At 38.0% G+C, this 19,383-nt stretch overlaps 1 protein-coding gene and 1 pseudogene across 1 annotated transcript in view; one reads left to right on the plus strand and one right to left on the minus strand.

Moving 5' to 3' along the window:
- The first annotated feature begins 1,801 nt into the window (after nt 1–1,801).
- SMIM13 (small integral membrane protein 13) overlaps nt 1,802–19,383 on the plus strand; it is a 46,531-nt gene continuing 28,949 nt past the window's right edge. Inside the window, exon 1 of the mRNA XM_007487944.3 lies at nt 1,802–2,865. Within this exon, the coding sequence (XP_007488006.1) occupies nt 2,790–2,865 (76 nt within the window). The 5' untranslated portion in view covers nt 1,802–2,789. The remainder of the gene's footprint in view (nt 2,866–19,383) is intronic.
- On the minus strand, nt 13,050–13,798 carry LOC130457940 (lysophospholipase-like protein 1; annotated as a pseudogene).

The following is a 19,383-nucleotide window of genomic DNA, read 5'->3' on the forward strand; positions in this document are numbered from 1 at the left end:
GCAGTGGTCCTCAGCTCGCTCCTGTACGGTTCTGAGACATGGACACTGTACCGGAAGCACATGAAGCAGTTGGAGCAATTCCACCAACCCTCCCTCTGGTCAATCATGAGGATCCGATGGCAGGACCGAATCACCAACCAGGAAGTCCTCGACAGAGCCAACTCCACCAGCATCGAAGTCCTGGTCCTCAGAACCCAGCTACGATGGTCTGGACACGTCATCCGCATGGACCCACAGCGAATACCAAGACAGGTATTCTATGGTGAACTGTCAGCTGGACTCAGGAAACAAGGCCGGCCAAAGAAAAGATTCAAGGATCAGCTAAAGTCCAACTTGAAGTGGGCTGGCATCACACCAAAGCACCTAGAACTCGCTGCCTCTGTCAGAAGCAGCTGGCGAATCCACTTTAACCATGCCGCCGCCACCTTTGAAGATGAGCGATGTCGACGTCTCGTCGCTGCTTGTGAACGCCACACCAGGCCACAACCGCACCTCCCGTAACAACTGGCGTCCCATGCCCCATGTGCCACAAACTCTGTGCCTCAGTCTTTGGACTTCAAAGCCATATGAGGGTACATCAATAGATGATAATGCACAAAGACAATTGTCATTCTCGGTAACCAAGAGACTACCACTATCTTCTTTCAAAAGCTGTCCTTTGGGGTAAGAGGTAAATTCTAGGTGTTAGGTAAAAGAGATTCATAGTCAATTCAGCTTATACAGTCTTTTGAATTCTTTATTTTAACCTTCTATGGGAGTCAGTAATGGGATTAACAAAAATGATGTCAAACCCATCTATTTAATTGTAAGACAAGGCTTCCATACTCTTATTCTAAATTAACACTTTATAGTTTACCAAGCTGCTCAAAAAATTTTCCAGACTTCAGCTGAATGGGTTTAGTGGTCAGAACCCAAACACATTATTTCTTGAAGGAATGGAATTGGTAAATGAAAGTGAGGGAAAACAAATTTCTTCAGTCAAGGGTAATCTTTGATCCTCCCCTCTTCTGTGTCCTTTATCCAATCAATCACTGTGTTCCAGGGACCTTTCAACTTGTGACATTTCTCCATGCAGACCTTTTATCTGAATTTCTAATTCGATGCTCTAAGACCAAGGAAACTGTAGGCAAGAATTAGAAAGGATGAGAAAGCACTGACTGTGTCAATTAGGAAAAGACACAGAACTACTAAGGTAGTCAGAAAAACCAAGGCTTTAATCAGTAAAGAGATGGGTCCAATATCATCTAGTTATCACAGAGCCAATCGCCAAAAAGTACAGTCAAAACCCTGGGGCTTAAGGGGTTGAGGATCAGTGAGTAAAATTTGCAGATGTTGATTTGGACTTGCTATCTAGAAGGGGAAAACAATTCCATTAATGTGAATTATCAAAAATAGATAAGACTGCCTTGGGAAGTAGTAAACTTGCTAATTATTTTTAAGTGTAAGTTTAATGACCCCTTGTCATAGAAGAAATTCTTACTCCTGGACAGATTGGATTAGATGATCTATGAGGCTATTACTCGAGATTTTTTTTTTTTAATTTTTATTTCTGGTCTGTGTTCCAGAAAAAGCGCTGAACCTTCGGCAGGACATAGGACAACTCAGAAGGTGAATTTAGGACACACAACAAATACCTCCTGTCCTCAGTTCACCCATGGGAACCAACTACCGTAATACACCAACTATGAATAACAAACCACATTCCACCTGTTTCCTGAGGAGGAGAGGACATTTCCTGCTATTACAAATTTCCCAGTTGGCAGAGACGAGAGTGCAAATCCTTCACTCGGCTAAAACCCTCACCTCCGCCCCTGGCAGTGGCCAGGGTCAGGTGCAGCTCGCTTTTCTCCCAAGTCCAGCATTGTGTTGGACATTTGGGGCATTAATTAGACTCAAAGGGCTAAGTCTAGATTTGGCTACAGAGGAGGGTAAGGGCACTATATCACGCACACAGTTCAAGAATCCCGAAAACATGGTAAGTCTACAGCAGAGATATAGACGTAGGACTTGGAGACGCAGCTGAGCGACCTGAGGGAGGCGAGGACAGAAAAGCTGAGTTCCGCGGTGCCCTATGGGAGCTGTAGTCCCTAGTAGTCTTCAGTCATCTCTTCTCCACCGATAGCGAACTGCATCTCCCAGATGTCCATGCGGCGTTGATGGGGGTGGGGGAAGCGCTCTGACGCGGTCCGGAGCCGCCGCGAGGGGGAGCGGAGCTGAAAAGCTGTGGCTGCCGGGGAGGATCAGGAGCTGCCGGAGCAGCTACGGGGAGGCGGGTAACGGCCGCTGCCGTCTCCTTCGCTTTGGGTCTCTTTTCATCACCCACTCCAGGCACGCCGAGCGCCACACGCAGTATCCATCCCCGTGGCCATGGAGGAGCGTCAGGCCGGTGACCCCCAGCCGCGCGGGGTCCCGGAATCGCCGAAACGATGAAGGGTTGGGGGCGCTACAGCTACCGAAACGCTAGCCTGCCAGTCCTGCTCCTCTACGCCGTCTTCCCTCCTCGGCTGCTGATCCTTCTTCCATCCCCCTAGCTTCCAGCCTCTGTCCTTCCCCTCCCCCCCCTCCCTCCAGCCCCGCCTCGGCGTAGTCGCTGCCCCACCCCATAGGGGGCGCTGTTGAGGGAGCTGTTGGTTTTCATGCCATCCTGTGGCTCCCTGTGGAGGAGTGGAAGCCCCTGAGAAAGGCAAAGAGACTCAGGGCTCGAACCCTTTCTTCTGCCGCCCCCTCCTCCACCCCGCCTCCAGCTGTGCGCGTTTCCTGGCCTCATCCTTCTTACCTCCCTCTCCAAAATGTGGCAGAGCGTGGGGCTGACCCTGCTGGTGATCGTGGCCACGCTGCTCTGCGTCCTGCTCTTCATGCTGTGCGGTGAGTGCGAGGCGGCGGCGGGCGAAGGGCTGGGGATGGCCGAGGGCCTGGTCTTCCAGGCGCTCCTACCCCGCCGTAAGGCGGACGCATTCCCGTGAGCGTTTCTGGTACTTCTTTGGATATGTTTTGACTGGCAACAGTTAAGCTCCTCCTGTGTGCCAGGCACTGTGCTGAGCGCCTGGGGGGGGATGCAAAGAAAAACGAAATTTGGTTCCTACCCTCGTGGAACTCCCAATCTAATGGGAGAAGGGGGGGGGGGGGTAACATGCAAATATGTTCGACCTGCAAGAATGGTATGCCATGGGGGCAGCTAGTTGACTCAGTGGATGAGAGTTAGACGTGCAGACCAGAAGACCTGGGTTCAAATGTGGTCTCAGACACTTCCTAGCTGTATGATCCTGGGCAAGTCACTTAACTTCTTATGGCTCTTCCTTGGAACCAATACTTGCAGCGATTCTAAGACGGAAGCCAAGGGTTAAAAAAATAAAAAAGAAATGGTATGGCATGGCATTCATAGCGCGTCCAGACCAAGTCTGACCGCTGCAGACCTTGGGAGAGGGGGGCCGGTGATCTGTGCTATTGCTCGTCCTCCTTTGGAGTGGGGCCGAGGTCTGTAGGAGTCTCGGGCGCCGCGAACTTGGGGCTACAGAGGTCAGCCGCGGAACCGAACGGCCCTGGTTTAGAGCTTGAAGGGAACCTAGCGGTCAGCAGGTCCAGCGATCTTTCTGCAGCGGCTGTCACTGATGTCTTTAATGCCCTCAGCCTGTACCCTTTACCTTTCTGGCGTTTGCTCTATCTCTTCTACTTCCCGATTCCTCCAAGTCACTAATGCCCCCCTTCCACCTTCGAATCCCGTTCCCTTCAAATCTGCTCTAGTTCTGATACTTCCCTATTCCTCTAAGCCACTAATGACCCCTCTCCTCCCCAGAATACCCTGTACCTTTCAGATCTGCTCTTACTCTTCTATTTTCCCAATACTCCCAACAAAATCCCCTTCCCAAATTACCTTGGACTTATTTGGCAGTATATATTTCGTAGGTTGTCTTCTCTTATAAAATGTAAGCTCCTGGAGGACAAATTTTTGTAGTCCCGGCACTTTGGTGAGCTGTCTGGCACATAATAGATGCCTAAATAACGAGATGAGTTAAATTCGTGGATTTATAAATGAAGAAACCGAGGCCCTTAGAGAACTTGCCGAGTTACACAAGCCATAAAGCGGCAAACGCAGGTCTTCTAGCTCAATATCTAACTTGGGCTGCTGGGAGTGTTCAGTCGACCATATTCTAATGTAGAATATTTATATAAAATATTTTATTGATGTTTTAAGAAATTTTAAACACCAGTCATTTCTATTTGATTTCCCCTGTTCCCATTCTCTCATTAGAACCTTTCTTTTTGACATACTGTACAGTCAAGCCAAAGAAATTAACACATTGGTCATATCTAGATTTTTAAAAACTTTTCTTATTTGAAGGTCAAGTGATTTGTTTCTTTATTTCTTTTATAGGTGGGTAATAAATATTTGTTTTTGGAAGGATTATAATGTGAATGACTTATTTTCCTGTAATCAGTATTTGTAACAGGAGTTGTGCTTCAAAATTCAAACTGTCAACTCCAGTTTGAATCTAAAATAGAATTCCAAGCAAATCTTGATGTTTAGCAAAGATTATTTAAAATGTAGCTTATGTCAAATTGCATTGTGAAGTACTTTGAATATGAAGGTCAGAAAAGTTCTGCTTAAGTTTGATGATAATGCTGATGTTTGTGCTGATGTTTTTCCTTCCTTGAAATGTAAGGAGGGCTAAATTTTGTTCTTGGTTAGGTATTAGCACAAGTTAAGGCCCTTTTAATACAGCAGTACAGAGATCTGATATTAATAAAGTGTCTTTGGTCTCCTAGAAAAATTCCTGAATGATAGTGAAAGTTAGGAAATAGATTGTGTAACTTAGGTCTCTAGTGAGGATTTGCAAGATAGTGGAGCATAAATTTAAAGTTTATGTAGTAATTGTGTTACACAGATTAAAATTTGTGGCTAAAATTTAATTTAAAACAGGAACTCAAAATGTTACAGGCAAACTTCATTTTATTACTCTTGGTTTTTACTGTGCTTCAAAGATACTGCATTTTTTACAAATTGAAGGTGTGTGTGGTAACCAAGCAGGTCTATTGGTGACATTTTTTCAACAGCATGTTGTTGCCATATCTTGTCTCAGTCACATTTTGATAATTCTTGAAATATTTCAAACATCTTCATTAATTGTGTCTTTTAAAAGTAATATGTGATGAGTGATCTTTGAAGTTACTGTTTTAACTGTTTTGGCATACCACTACACTACCTGTATCTAAGTATAGACCTACAGACTTAATTGAAAAATGGGTGTATCGTGACTGCTTTTCCTATCTCTCCCTCTCAGTGGTCTCCATGTTCCCTGAGACACAACAATAATGAAATTAGGCCTATTAATAACCTACAGGAATGCCTGTATATATAAAGGGATTTGAATTGCTCCATTGCTACCAAGTTGTTTTTTGTTTTTTTTTTTTTTAAAGAAATTCACGTTTGGAGCAGTGTCCTTAAAAAGTGGGTTGAGTAAGACAGCTGTATTAAACTGTGAGACAGGACAAAGTTGAAGTTTCTGAATGCATAGCCTCAGTTAAAGCACACCTCAGAGATATTGTGTTAGTTCTAAACTGTCATAATAAAACGAGTCACATGAATTTTTTAGTTTCTCAATGTATGTAAAAGTTATGTTTACACTATACTATAATCTGTTAAGTGTGCAATAGTATGTTAAAAAATGTAAATACCTTAGTTAAAAAACACTTTTTTTGCTTTAAAAAAAAAAAAGGAATGCCTAACCATCATCCAAGCCTTCATCTAGTCATAATCTTTTTGCTGGTGGAGGGGCTTGTCTTGATAAGGTGACTGCTGACAGGGTGATGGCTGCTGAAGGTTGGGATGGTTGGGAATTTATTAAAATAAGATAACAATGAAGTTTGCTGCATCCTTCCTTTTACTCAAACACTTAGAGGCCATTGTAAGGTTATTAATTGGTCTGCTTTCAATATTGTTGAATCTTATATGGGTATGGTTTGTGGCACCCTAAGCAATTACAATAATAACATCAAAGATCATGGATTACAGATCACCATCACACATAATAATAATGAAAAAGTTTGAAATATTGAGAGAACTATCAAATGTGGCACAAAGACACAATGTAAGCAATATTTGCAAGTAGCAATAAATTAAAGTGCAGTAAAAATAAAGTATGCCTATACCAAACTGAGGATACTATCATGTTTTATTTAGGCTTTATTTCCTACTTTTCCCCCTTGATCATAATGTTTTATTTTCTTCTACTGCTACTATTTGCTGCTGTTCTTAGTGTCCTTTGAAGGATCAGCATCCTTGTTCCTTATGCCTTGTCTTGGGCCCTCATATGTGATAAGTAGTCTTTTCCTTTTTTTGTATCTGTGGACTTCTACACAGTATTATATTTTAAATGCATAAAATAAAGTATGTAGAATTACTGAGGAAACCAAATGTATTGAAGTTGTCAAAATAAGAAACACGTTCACAGCCCCCAGGTTAATAAACCCTGCTCAAAATAATGTCATCAGCTGGAATGAATTCAATTATTACCTCTATGAAAACCTCCAGTTCTATTTTAGCTTCATTCTCTGAACGCTATTCACAGATTGCCTCTTGGGCCTCTTCAATTCCACATTCCATAGTCAAACTCAATGCCTGAAGCAGATTCATTCTCTAACCCCTAAAATCCTTTCTTTTTTCTAGAATGCATCTATCCTTCCATTCACGTGGTTAGATGTAAATATAAAAATCATCTGCCATTTTTATTCTCATTATCACTTATATGGACCATCTTTCTCTTTCATATCTTCATCACCAGTCCCTTGCGCAATTGGAGTAACCTTCTAAATGATTTTTCCACCTACTGTCTGTCTCTGTTCTATTCTTCTTACAACTGTCAAGTTGATACTGCTAAAATACAGTCTAAATTTAGCATTCCCCTGCTTGAGAAAATCTAGTAGTGTTAGATTTAAAATAGTTTTGAGCGTTAAATAGTTGTAGATAAGAGAGTGGGAGCCATAAATGTGATAATTAAAATGTTTGGGAGCAAGGTAAATATATAACAATTATGACTGCTGAAATGTATTTTCTACTGTGTCTTGGTTTTATATAAATATAAAATGGTCGCCAGGGAATATATTCCCAATTTATGAATATGCCCAAGCCAACAGGGTTTTATAGAGAAATTTAATTTATAATACACTGATTAATCAATAGAAAAAGAGAGAAAATAAGAAAGTTATAAGAACGAAGGGCCTCAAGCCAATAAGGCCTAGACCTCAGTCCTAAGAGATAAATCAGTCAGTTGGTTTTATCACTCACCCAAGATCTCTCTAGGTAAGGCTTCTCATGCCAACCTCAGGCTCCACCTTCAAGAGAGCCTCCTTTCAAGAAATGTTTCCTGAGTTCTCCTTCCACAGCCTCCTTCAAGACCTCTCCAGGAGCTCTCCCTCCAGGACCTCTCTCTTCTCAGACCTCCTTCAGAGCATCAACCATCCCCTCAGTCCTCAGACTCCCCCCCCCCCATCTTTCAGCCAAAAATCTAAGTTCTCCCATCTACCAATCACTGTTGATCTCTCCCCTCTGCCAATGGTGGTTCTAGCTTAACCCAGGACCGCCCAGAGGTCTGCCCCCTTTGCACATGTCTGTTGAAGGTCATATTCTCAAATAATTAAATCTTGATCTTTGCTGCAGCCCTTCCTAAATCCTGTTACTCTGAGTAGGGTGGAGATTGTAGTTTCCAAGACCTGGTTCTGTCATTCCAAGTATCTCTATTGTATCAATTCTAAAATCAATCATGACTCAAAGAACTTCCTGTTCTATGCTTAAGCATAGGTCAAAGCCCTTTCCATTGTTTAGCAAAAGGTTTCTGTCCTAAAGTAGTCTTAAGTAGAGAGGAGAAGGATCCTCCCATGCCAAGGAGTTTCATATTCCAATAGAGTTCTTACTATCAGTAGGAGATTTTTTCAAGTATGAAATTTCCCAATGGGGAAATTTCCAATATTCATAAGTCTAAGAAATTCTTAGAAGCAAATTCTTGCTTCTAAGAAAACATATAGACTTCTTTATTTGACTTTTAAAACTTTCACAATTGGGAGGCAGCTGGGTGGCTCAGTGGATTGAGAGTCAGGCCTAGAGACGGGAGGTCCTAAGTGCAAATCTGGCCTCAGACACTTCCCAGCTGTGTGACCCTGGGCAAGTCACTTGACCCCCATTGCCTAGCCCTTACCACTCTTCTGCCTTGGAGCCAATACACAGTATTAACTCCAAGAGGGAAGGTAAGGATTTAAAAAAAATTTTTTTCACAATTGGGCTCAAGTCTAATATTCTAGGTTCTTTTAAACCATACTCTCCATAGGTCATGCCTTCTCACATTCTAGCCAAACTGACCTGTAAGCTGTAAGGTCACATCACCTGGCTAAGTGCCTTTGGATCAATCCATTGCCTTCTGCCTTACTTCCTACCCATGTAAACACCTGCGGGCAAGGATTGTCTCTCCCCCATCCTTTTGGCATTTAGTATCTAATAAATGTTTGGTAAATTAAATTATGTCCTTGAAGATATCCTTCAATCTATCCTGATATCCTTCAAAATATCCTGAATTATAGCCTTCGAGCTGTGGTTTACATAGATTGTGGATAATTAGGATTTTTAGAATAAAGGACTGAATTATCTTTATTTGGTGGGGAGAAAGTAATTTTTCAGTTGTGTCTGACTCTGTGTGACCACATTGGATTTTCTTGGCAAAGAAACTGAAGTGGTTTGCCATTTCCTCCTTCAGCTCATTTTACAGATGGGGAAACTGAGGCAAACAAGGTTGTAATTTGTCCAGGTCATACTACAGCCAGTAAGTGTATGAGGCCAGATTTGGACTTGGGAAGATGAGTCTCCTGACTCTCTTATACCCATCTGCTTTCCTTAAGTACTTAACATTTAAAGATCATGCTACCTAAGAATATGCCTACAGCTGAAAATGCCAATACAAGAATAAGAGACTTTCCCATAGTAATATATGAAAATGGTGCTGGGTCTTGTTTAAGAGGAAAAAAGTTTTCTTTACCCATACCTTCTTTCTTAGAATCAATACTCGGTTTTGGTTCCAAGACAGAAGAGGTTAAGGGCCAAGTAGTTGGGGTTAAGTGACTTGCCCAGGGTCCCACACCTAGGAAATATCTGATTTGAACCCAGGACCTCCCATCTCCAGACCTGGCTTTCTCCACTGAGCCACCTGACTGTTCCAAGAGAAATATTTTTAATTGCTACTATTTTTCTGTTGTGATTTTTTTAAAAAGTATACCAAGGCAATCTATTAGCAAGTTTTGTGCTTTTATTCTGTTCCTCAAATAGACAGGCCTTCCTTTTTTGAAATATGCTAATTAAATTAGATACTAAATATCTTTTGTATTTTCACTTGAACATCTTCTTCTCTATACCTCTTCTGCAGAAAAGTCTGATGTTTTGATAAGCACAAAAAACCCCCCCTTTCTAATGAAACACTAAGAACTGGTACAGTATTTGGAAACTCACTATCAATAGAAACAATAAAGGACTAAGACAGCATGTGAATATTCGTGAATGTTAAACTCTTTATAATATTCAGTAATGTAAAGGATGACATAATAACAATAATTGAAAGAGTAGGTTGATAGGAAGAAGTGTAGCCTTAAAGAGATAGATATATGGCCATCTTTGGTATTAACTCCCTCAAATAGGCTCTCTGACTGGAAGGAGAATTCAGTTTATGGATTATTAAACTGGATTTTAGTCATGTGGGCAATATAAGCCATTCTTCTGCCCCTCCCCCCAAACCATTCACACTATATAATTTAAGCATCAGGATTCCAGCTGAGGGAAAAACTTTTCATTTTGATATTCAGATTTTTATATTCAAATTCAAATTCCTACTGTTTAGTAAGCTCTGATAAGTGTGTCTTGAATTGATGAAGTGGAGAAAAGCTTAACCTTGATAGATTTATAATTGGTCTTGTTGAAGACTTTAAATCCATCTATAGTACTTTAAAAAGTTTGAATTGGATTTTAAAATAGCTGACCATGATATCTGAAGTTTATGGAAAGAAGGTGTACATTTTTTGTGTCCATCACTTAAAGCCATTCTTTCTGCCTGACTTCTAAAAGATAGGTTAAATCTTGAGTTAGTTTCCTTTTATGAAGGCATTGAAAAGGAGCTCTTGAGTGATCTTTTTTTTCCTTTCTTAAATTAGCATGTATCACTGATGAGCACAAGATAATGCAGAATAAGGTGACTACTTTTTATTGATTTGATATGCCAATTTATGAAGGTTAGGAAATAATTTCACATGTAGGCATGTGGATTTATTTCATGTCTATCTTCCTAGTACATTTAATATGGTGCAGACAATCATTTTGTGTATAAATTCAGTACATACAAAATTTATATTCTATAAAATAAGTTATTGTTTTTAGCGCCACATGAAGCTCTTCATTGCAGTAGTATTTTAATGTGTACTCAGCTATGTACCTACCCTTTCAAATTGGGTCTATGAGATCAAAATTATTTTTATAAAAATACTTAAGATGATATTGACCTATTTAAATGTTTGTCCCTTTTCCAATACATATTTGTATTTGGCCAAATTTACTTCATATACTTCAACCAAAACAAAATATTGACTGAATGCAGAAGCAGATATGAGAATCCAGTTATCTTCAAAAAATGTGTAAAATGATACCATCTTGCCCCTAATTTTTTTGATTTAGAAAAATCAGTTATTTCTCATAAAATAATATAATTTATGTTAACAAGAAATGGGTTTATTTTTAAATGAGTTGGCAGTTATCAGTTTTAATTTCTAACAGTAAATACTGATAGATCCAACTCATGAACACAAGCCTTTGCTTGCATTCCTCACCTATTTTTAAGAACGTAAAAGGATCCTAAGGCCAAAAAATTTTATAATCTCTGTGCTAGAGTACAAAAACCCCCCTCAAACCCAAAATGTTTTTTGTCATTGTTGATGATGTAAGATAGTATTAAAAAATTTACAAAGTTCATAGTACAAATTAAAAATGTTGCAGTAGTTCAGAGAATAAGAGAATGTTGTCTCATATGGAAGAGGTGAGTTTTGATTGCCTTAAAAAATGAGTAGGATTTAGATGTAAAGGCGGCCAGGTGGGAGCACCATATGAGCAAAGGCAGATCTGGAATGAATGTTTTTAGAAGTCATCTTGTCCAACATTCTTATTTTAATAAATGAGAAACTCATTTAGCCAGATAAGAGTATTGGGATTAGAGGAAAATGAAATGAGTCAGGGATCATGCATGAGGAGCATGCATAGAATGCAAGCTTTATGAAGACAATGCTGTTTCTAGTTCCCTTGCATATACTCTGTGCACTCAATCAATAAACATTCATTAAGCACCCATTGTGTGCCAGCTACTGTGCTAAGTGCAAGGGATACAAAGAGAGGCAAAAGCCAACCCTGTTCTCAAAGACCATAACAATCTAATGAGGAAGACAGCATGCAAACAATTATGCACAGATAACCTAAGATAAAATGGAACAAAGCCAAACACAAGAATTAAGGGGGAATTGGGAAAAGACTTCATGTAGAAGTGGAGTTTTAGCTAGAATTTGAAATCAGGTAATGAGTGAATTCCAAGCATGGGACACAGCCAGTAAAAATGCCAAGAGTTGGAAGACTGAGTGTTTTGGATGTGTGCCCCGGTGTGTGCTAGGTAATAAATGGTTGTGACTTGACTGTACCTTATTTAAACTTTTAAGTGCCTCCTGTGTGCTATAGGTACCATAGTGGGCACTGGGGGATACAAAGCCAAAAAAAAAAAGGAAATATTCATTGCCTTCAAGAATTTACATTCTGTTGGAAGATGTTCACACATAAATATTGATAATATATAGAACATAAAATATTGGGGAATGGGGAGGAGGCAGTAATATCCATGGAGATGAGGAAGGCTTAATACAGGAAAAGGTGCTTTGAAGGAAAATAGGGATGCTTCTAAGAGGAGAGGTAAGAAAAGCATGTATACCTGGCGGAGATATCATCTTGAGTAGTATTAGGATTCCATCTAGGCCTCCAAGTTACTCAGACAGGATCTTCACTCTGCCATTAATCACTAAATCCAAAAATAACCCCAAATCTATTTTAGTCCTAATAAGTGTGAGGAACAAATAAGGAACATTTTGGCAGGTTATAGAATGTGTGATTGAAAGTAGGGTCTGGAGAAGGAGTGGGAACCACTTTGTTGAAGAACTTGGAATGCCAAAATATTGCAATAGGCCCTGGAAATTAAAAAATAATAATGAATTAGTACCGACCCTGAAAGAACTCACATTTTACTGGGGGTACCTGGGTAGGGAGAGATTGATTGTCTGTTTATCTCTATATATATTTGCATTTTTTACTGGGGAGGAAATATATAGCTACATAATGCACATATCTATATCTGTATATCAGCCCTCTCCCTCCCAACTCTGTATATACACACAAACATTCACACCCACAAATCAATATTAAGGAACAAAATAGTACTAAGCACTAGAGGAAGAGCAGATCATCAAAGGCATTTGGAGAGGCTTTATAGGAAGCTAGGGAGTCTGTAAAGTGGAAATGAGGATGTAATATATCCTAAATTTGGCATATTGCCTGAGAAAAAGCACAGGTGTACTTGGATAGTTTTATATAGACAGTGAACCATCCCAGTTTCTCCAGGATATAAAGTGGATGAAAGAGGTTGAAAAAAACTGGAGCTAGATTGTGTTCAGTTTTAAATTTCAGATTGAGGATTTTGTATTTAAGTGAAGAAATTTTAGAAAATCCTTAGATTTAATGTAGGGGAACCATAAAAGAGGGGCTAGGACTGTTATTTTAGGACTATCAGTGTGGCAGCTATGTGGATGATGATTTATTCAGGGTAGATCTTGGAAATAGAGCAATTAGGACTATTACTATAGTGAAGATGGAAGAGGACCTTTTTTCCACTAAATTATATTAGTTTTAATAGCTTAATTAGTTATCAACAATTATACAATTTTTTGACAGCAAACTTCACTTTTCATGATAAGGACATTACATACATATACTATTACTATTTAAAATACTTGATTTGTTCATTTGTTGTTGTTTTTTTTTCTATTTCTCTTGGTAGTTTCTCAAGAATCCAAGATTTTAATTTCTCTAGCTCACTTTTGCTTAGCTCATAAAAATTTTTGTAAAACTATGAAATGTTGTGTTCACCCCCAGTGATTTGAAAATTGAACTTGTCTCTTTACCCCATGAATGAAGAACTAACTCATCAGTAGTGTCATGACACTGAAATAATTCAGGGAGTGTATCTTCATTCTTCTTTAGAGTCTGATAAATAGCAGATGTTTTATTGAGAAAACTAGAAAGTACAAATACCCTAGCCAGATCATGATGTTTCCTAAATGCTAAATGCAGTGCCATGCATCCCCCCCATTGAAAATCCTCCAACTAGTATCCTATCCTTCTTTATGCCATTTTTTTTACTTCTTCGTCAATTAAATTTGCAAGTACTTGGCACATTGAGTCAATAGATTCAAAGGTATTCTGGGCAATCATTTGATATTTTATATCTGTCAAACCACACATTGGAGAGTCCTCCATCTGTGTATATGGCCTCAACGGAGCTGTTGGATAAATAATTTTAATGTGTTGAAAAACTAAATCTTGATTTAAAACTTGTTTGATCCATTCTCTGAATCTTTGGCCAGAATCACTTGAACCGTGAAGCATGATCAGAAAGGTGGTAAGTTGCCCTGTGGGGGACATCATGAATTGCTGCAGCCACGCTTAGGTACCCATTACCGCTGCCATGACGCCCAATCTCTTCTGTCTCTTGCTCCTCCTCAGCCTCTCCCCTGGAAGAGGACCTTAACTAGGGTAGTTGATTATATAGATAAAGAAGAGGTATTATGGGAGTATAGTTAATAAGATTTGGCAACTGATTACCTTTTTCCTGTTATCACTTCCTGTATACAGCAAGTCCAACGTTGGAAACTACTCTGATTAGAAGGATGATACTCTCAATATAAATGGGAGAATTTGGATTTGGGGGGATAGAACCAAGATAGAGGAAGAACTACAACCAAGCTTTCCCAACATTCTTTTCTAAACAACTTTAAAATGATGCTTAAAATAGAATTCTGGAGCAGCAGAGCCAACAAAAGGTTGGAATGAAGTATTTTTTTAGCCCAAGACATTTTTAAAAGATTGGAAGGAGATGTCTGTGACATTAGGGTGGAGATAGACATGGAGCGTATGTGGTAACAACACCAGTTTATGGAGTTTGGAGATACAACAGCAGCTTCAGGAACTTGTAAGCTAGAGATGGTAAGGGGGATCTGAAAACTAGTCAGAAGGAGATTACAGGGACCCCTGTGCTAGGCACCTAAGGAACAGTACTGCTTTTGATTCTAAGGGAACAGAAACTTTGAGGAGTAGCATCACTTACAGCTATGAGGGATCAGTGAGTGACTCTTCCTAGTTAAGGACCAGACAGAATAGGAGAGCAATGACTACATCTCTCTTCACATCACACCACCATGGAAACATGAAAAATTTACAAACTCTCAGAACTAGGTTTGAAAACAACAATGTAGAAAAAGCCTGAAGCTTATGCAGTGTCTCTTGTCCCAAATAGAGCTCAACTTTAACATAAAGTTCAGAAGTCATGAAATAGGCTAGAAAAATGAGCAAACGACAACAGAAAAGAACCACAAAAATTGAAAATTGTGTTAAGGAAGATAACAAAAAAATTTTTTTTCAGAAGAAAACAGTGTCAAAACAGGTACAAACAAAGCCTTGAAGGAAAAATAATGTGAATCAAAGACACAAGCCTAGCAAGAATTCTGGAAGAGCTAAAGAGGAAAAATTGAGAACAAAAATGAGAGCAATGGAAGAAAATTATGAAAAAGACAGTTAATAGCTTGATAAAAGAGGCACAAAGAAAGACCAAAGAAAATAACATCTTAAAAAAAAAAAGAAATGGCCAAGTGGTAAAAGGAGTACAAAAACTTCACTGATGAAAATAACTTCTTAAAAAGCAGAATTGGCTAAATTGAAAGAGACACAAAATCTTAGTGAAGAAATTAATTAATTTCTTAAAAATTAGAATTGGCAAATGGATTCTGTGAGACATCTAGAAATAAAACAAAACCAAAAGAATGAAAAAATAGAGGAAAATGTGAAATATCTCATGAAAAAAATAGGAAAATTGAGGAGAAATAATTATTGTATTGCCTGGGAACCATAATAAAAGAAAGCCTTCACATCATATTTCAAGAAATTATCAAGGAAAACTGCCCCAATATCCTAGAACTAGAAAGTAAAAATAGAAATCGAAAGAATCCACTGATTACCTACTGAAAGAAATTCCAAAATGAAAACTTCCAGGAAGGTTATAGCCAAATTCTGGAAGCATAGACTGAAAGTTAATTGGAAGCTAATCTAATCCTAAAGAAAGAATAGATCAAAAAACAAATTATAGAAACAACAATTTCATTAAAGGGACTGATCACAATGACACAACAGTCCAAAGTTTGCAATGCAGCAAAAGCAAAAAATGTGTATTTCTAAATTCATCTTAAGTAAAAAAGTGAGATCAAATTAATGAATTGGGCATGGAACTAAAAAACCTAGAAAAAGCACAAATTAAAAATATCTAATTAAACACCAAAATAGGAATTCTAAAATCAAAGGAGAGATTAATAAAATTAAAAATGAAAAACTGAACCAATAAAACTGGTTTTATGGGGAAAAGCAATAAAATAGACAAGCCATTTATTAATTTAATTGAAAAAGAAGACAGAAAAAAATCAAAATGAAAAGAGCAATACCACCTATAAAGATAAAATTAGATCAATATATTTTCCCAATTATATATGCCAGCCAAACTGACAGTCTAGGTGAAATGAATGAATAAATACATGACAATAAAAATATAAATTGTCTATATTAACAGAAGAAATTAAAGAGCTCTCTTAGAAAAATTAAAATGAAAAATAAATAAAATATCTTTAAAAAATTGAACAAACCACGAATAAGTTCTCTTTAAAAAATCCCAGAACCAGATGAATTTACACATGAATTCTACCAAATATTTAATGAATAATTAATCCTAATACAGTATAAACTGTTTGGAAAAAAAACAGTTAAAGGATCAGGCCTCAGTCATTTCCTGTGAGACTTTGGGCAGGTCACTTAACCCCCATTGCCTTGTCCTTGCTGCTAAGTCAGAAAGGAAGAGTTTTTTAAAAATAGGTAAAGGAGGCCTACCAACAAATTCATTTTATGACACAAATAGGGTTTTGATACCTAAGTTAGGAAGATTAAGATCAGAGAAAAAGAAAACTACAGGCCAATTTCCAAGGTTAATATTGATACAAGTATTTTAAACAAAATACTGTCCAAGACATTAAAGCAATATATCACAAAGATCTTATACTGTGACCAGATGGGATTTATGCCAGGAATGTAAAGCTGGTTCAATATTTGGAAGAATTATGAGCATAATTCACCATATCAATAATAAAATGATGAAAATCATGACTATTACATATAGAAAATGCTTTTGACAAAATACAACACCCATTAAAAACACTAAAAAGCAAAGGAATCAATGGAGCCTTTCCTAAAATGAGTATCTAAAACTAAAAGCCAGCTTCATTTATAATCAAGATAAATTAGGAGGCTTCCAAGTAAGATCATGGGTGACTCGGCGATGTCCATTATGACTACTATTTTTCAATATTGTTCTAGAAATATGAGGTATAGAAATTAGACAAGAAAAAGAAATTGAAGCAGTAAAAATGGCAATGAAAAATGAAACTTCATTCTTTGGAGATGATATGGATGGTATCCTTAAACTCTAGGAAAACTACTAAAAAACTAATTGAAACAATGAACAATTTTAGCAGGATATAAAATAAAACCACATAAATCATCAGCATTTCTATATATTACCAACAGTGTCCAGCATGAAGAGGTAGAGAAATTCCAATTAAAATAATAGCAAACATTCTAAAATGCCTGGGAGTCTGTCAATAAACCCAGGGAGAACATATAAACACAATTATAAAATTTCACACAAGATGGATTTTAAAATTGGAGAATTATTGTTCATGGATAAGCCAAACCAGTATAATAAAGATGACAATTCTACCTGTTAATTTACTTATTCAGTTCCATAGCAAAAAAGTACCAAAGAATTATTTTATATTGCTAGAAAAAACCAATAACAAAATTCATCTGGAAGAACAAAAGATTAAGATTGTCAAGAGAGTAAATGAAAAAATATATATATAAAGGAGGTGGCCAAGCAGTACCAGGTTGCCAAGTTTTAAACTATGTTACAAAGTGGTAATTATTAAAACAATCTGGTACTAAGAAATAGAATAACGGATGAGTGGAATAGATTAGGTGGGGGCAAAGAACTCACCATTTGACAAGAATTGCTGGGAAAATTGGAAAACAGTTTGGCAGAAATGAATTCTCTGATAACAATTTCATTTTCCAAACATATAAGGAACTGATATAGAATCACTCCCCAATAGTCACATGAAAAAAAAAAAAAACCTACCAGTTCATATCATTTACCCACTTATCAGTTGAATGCAAGTTGAAGTGTACTTTTTTCCACTTTATTTTTCTTGCAATGTAGCTAATATAGAAATATGTTTTGTATGACTTCACATGTATAATTGATATATTGTCTGCCTTCAGCGTGTGGAGGAAGGGCAGGAGCTATGGAGAGAATTTGGAACTCAATTTTTAGAACAGGAATTTGGAGGAGGATATGAATTGTTTAGAATGTGTTTGAGTTGCCTGTTGGATATCTATGTAGATATGTCTAGGAGACAGCTAGATTTCATTGCCTTAAATGTTTAAATGGAATCTGAATAGGTTTGAAAGGAAAAACAGTAGAGATGGGAAGCATGATGACAGTATTAGAGGAGGAGAGCTAAAGTTTTGGTCATATGGTGTGTGGGAGTGAAGAGGGTAGAAATCTATTCCCTACTGATTGGTGAAAGTTCCCCATACCTAGCCTGTCTCCAGATTCTAGCTGAATTCTGGCCCTTGTTATGTCATATAGCTGTACTTCCTTTTATCCCCCTTTACTCCCTTTTCTACCCTATGTTCTGAACAGCAATCAAATCAGTACCAGTACTGAAAAGTACGAATTTTTTTAACTTCATAAATTTTTATCCTGAGCACTTAGTACTAAGTACCAGTTTCTTAACAAATGTTACAAATTTTTTGTTGTTGTTGTTGTTCATTTCATTCATTCAGATACTCAATAATCAGTCAGTTATATAGGATAAAACCTAGGCTGAAAGTTCTGACATAAAGGTTTGGAAGTTATCACAGAGGTGCCATATAAGTGGTTATTTGAGGGTTGTAGTATAGAAGGAAGAAATCTCACAGTTAGAGCCTGGGAAAGGCAACTAAAAAAAATCAGAATACTTGAGAGGCAGGAGAAACTAGTGCAGTAAAGTGGAAGGAAAGAAAGGAGATAATTTTAAGAAAAGGGGAGATATAGTCAGTGTCAAAAAGAACTTAGACATAATATCTTATTCTTCTTCCAATATTTCTTTTCCCCTACCACTTTCCTCCTAGTCCAATTGAACAGGAACACATAGAAATATGTATGCCTTCATTGGTCTCTGGGGAAGCTGACTTTTAAGAGGGGAGAGTCAGGCCTAGAGATGGGAGGTCCTGGGTTCAAATTTGGCCTCAGACACTTCCTAGCTAACCCCAATTGCCTAGTCTATAGCACTCTGCTGCCTTGAAACTGATAATTACTAATAATTCTAAGGCAGCAAATAAGTGTTTAAAAAAAAAAAAAAAGAGGGCTTGGGCACCTTGCTTTAGTCTGACTCCTCCCCTTCCCCATATTTTCCATTGCTTCTCAGAATTTCCCAAATTGGTACTCCGACACAGAGCAATGTAAGGTTGAGACATACACCCATCTGCTATCCACTTGCCTCCATTCATTGAGTTGCCTTTATTGCCATTCAACAGAAGAGAGACCAGAAAGGTATATTATGTTATTACCTGAAGGTTATAGTACTTGTTACTGGGTTTTTACCTGAAGTTGGTATTCAGAGTATGACTGGAATTTTTAAAAGATTTTGACTCAGAGAATCTTTCTTTTGTTACAGATTGTTTCAGTTCACAAACAGCTGACATAGTACAACTTATACTAGTTCTGCTCACCTCTGCATCATTTCATGCAGATTTTCCCAGGTTCCTCTGAAGCCATCATTTTTTGAGCACAGTAATAATCCTGTTACATATTCCATTATTCTTCAGTCATCCCCCAGTTGATAGACATGAAAGATTCTATTTTCATTTGGCTTTATTTAGGCATAAAAGAGGGAAAGATTGTATATGGATTTTTC

The sequence above is a fragment of the Monodelphis domestica genome, chromosome 3 (assembly GCF_027887165.1).
Source record: "Monodelphis domestica isolate mMonDom1 chromosome 3, mMonDom1.pri, whole genome shotgun sequence".
Taxonomy (NCBI): domain Eukaryota; kingdom Metazoa; phylum Chordata; class Mammalia; order Didelphimorphia; family Didelphidae; genus Monodelphis; species Monodelphis domestica.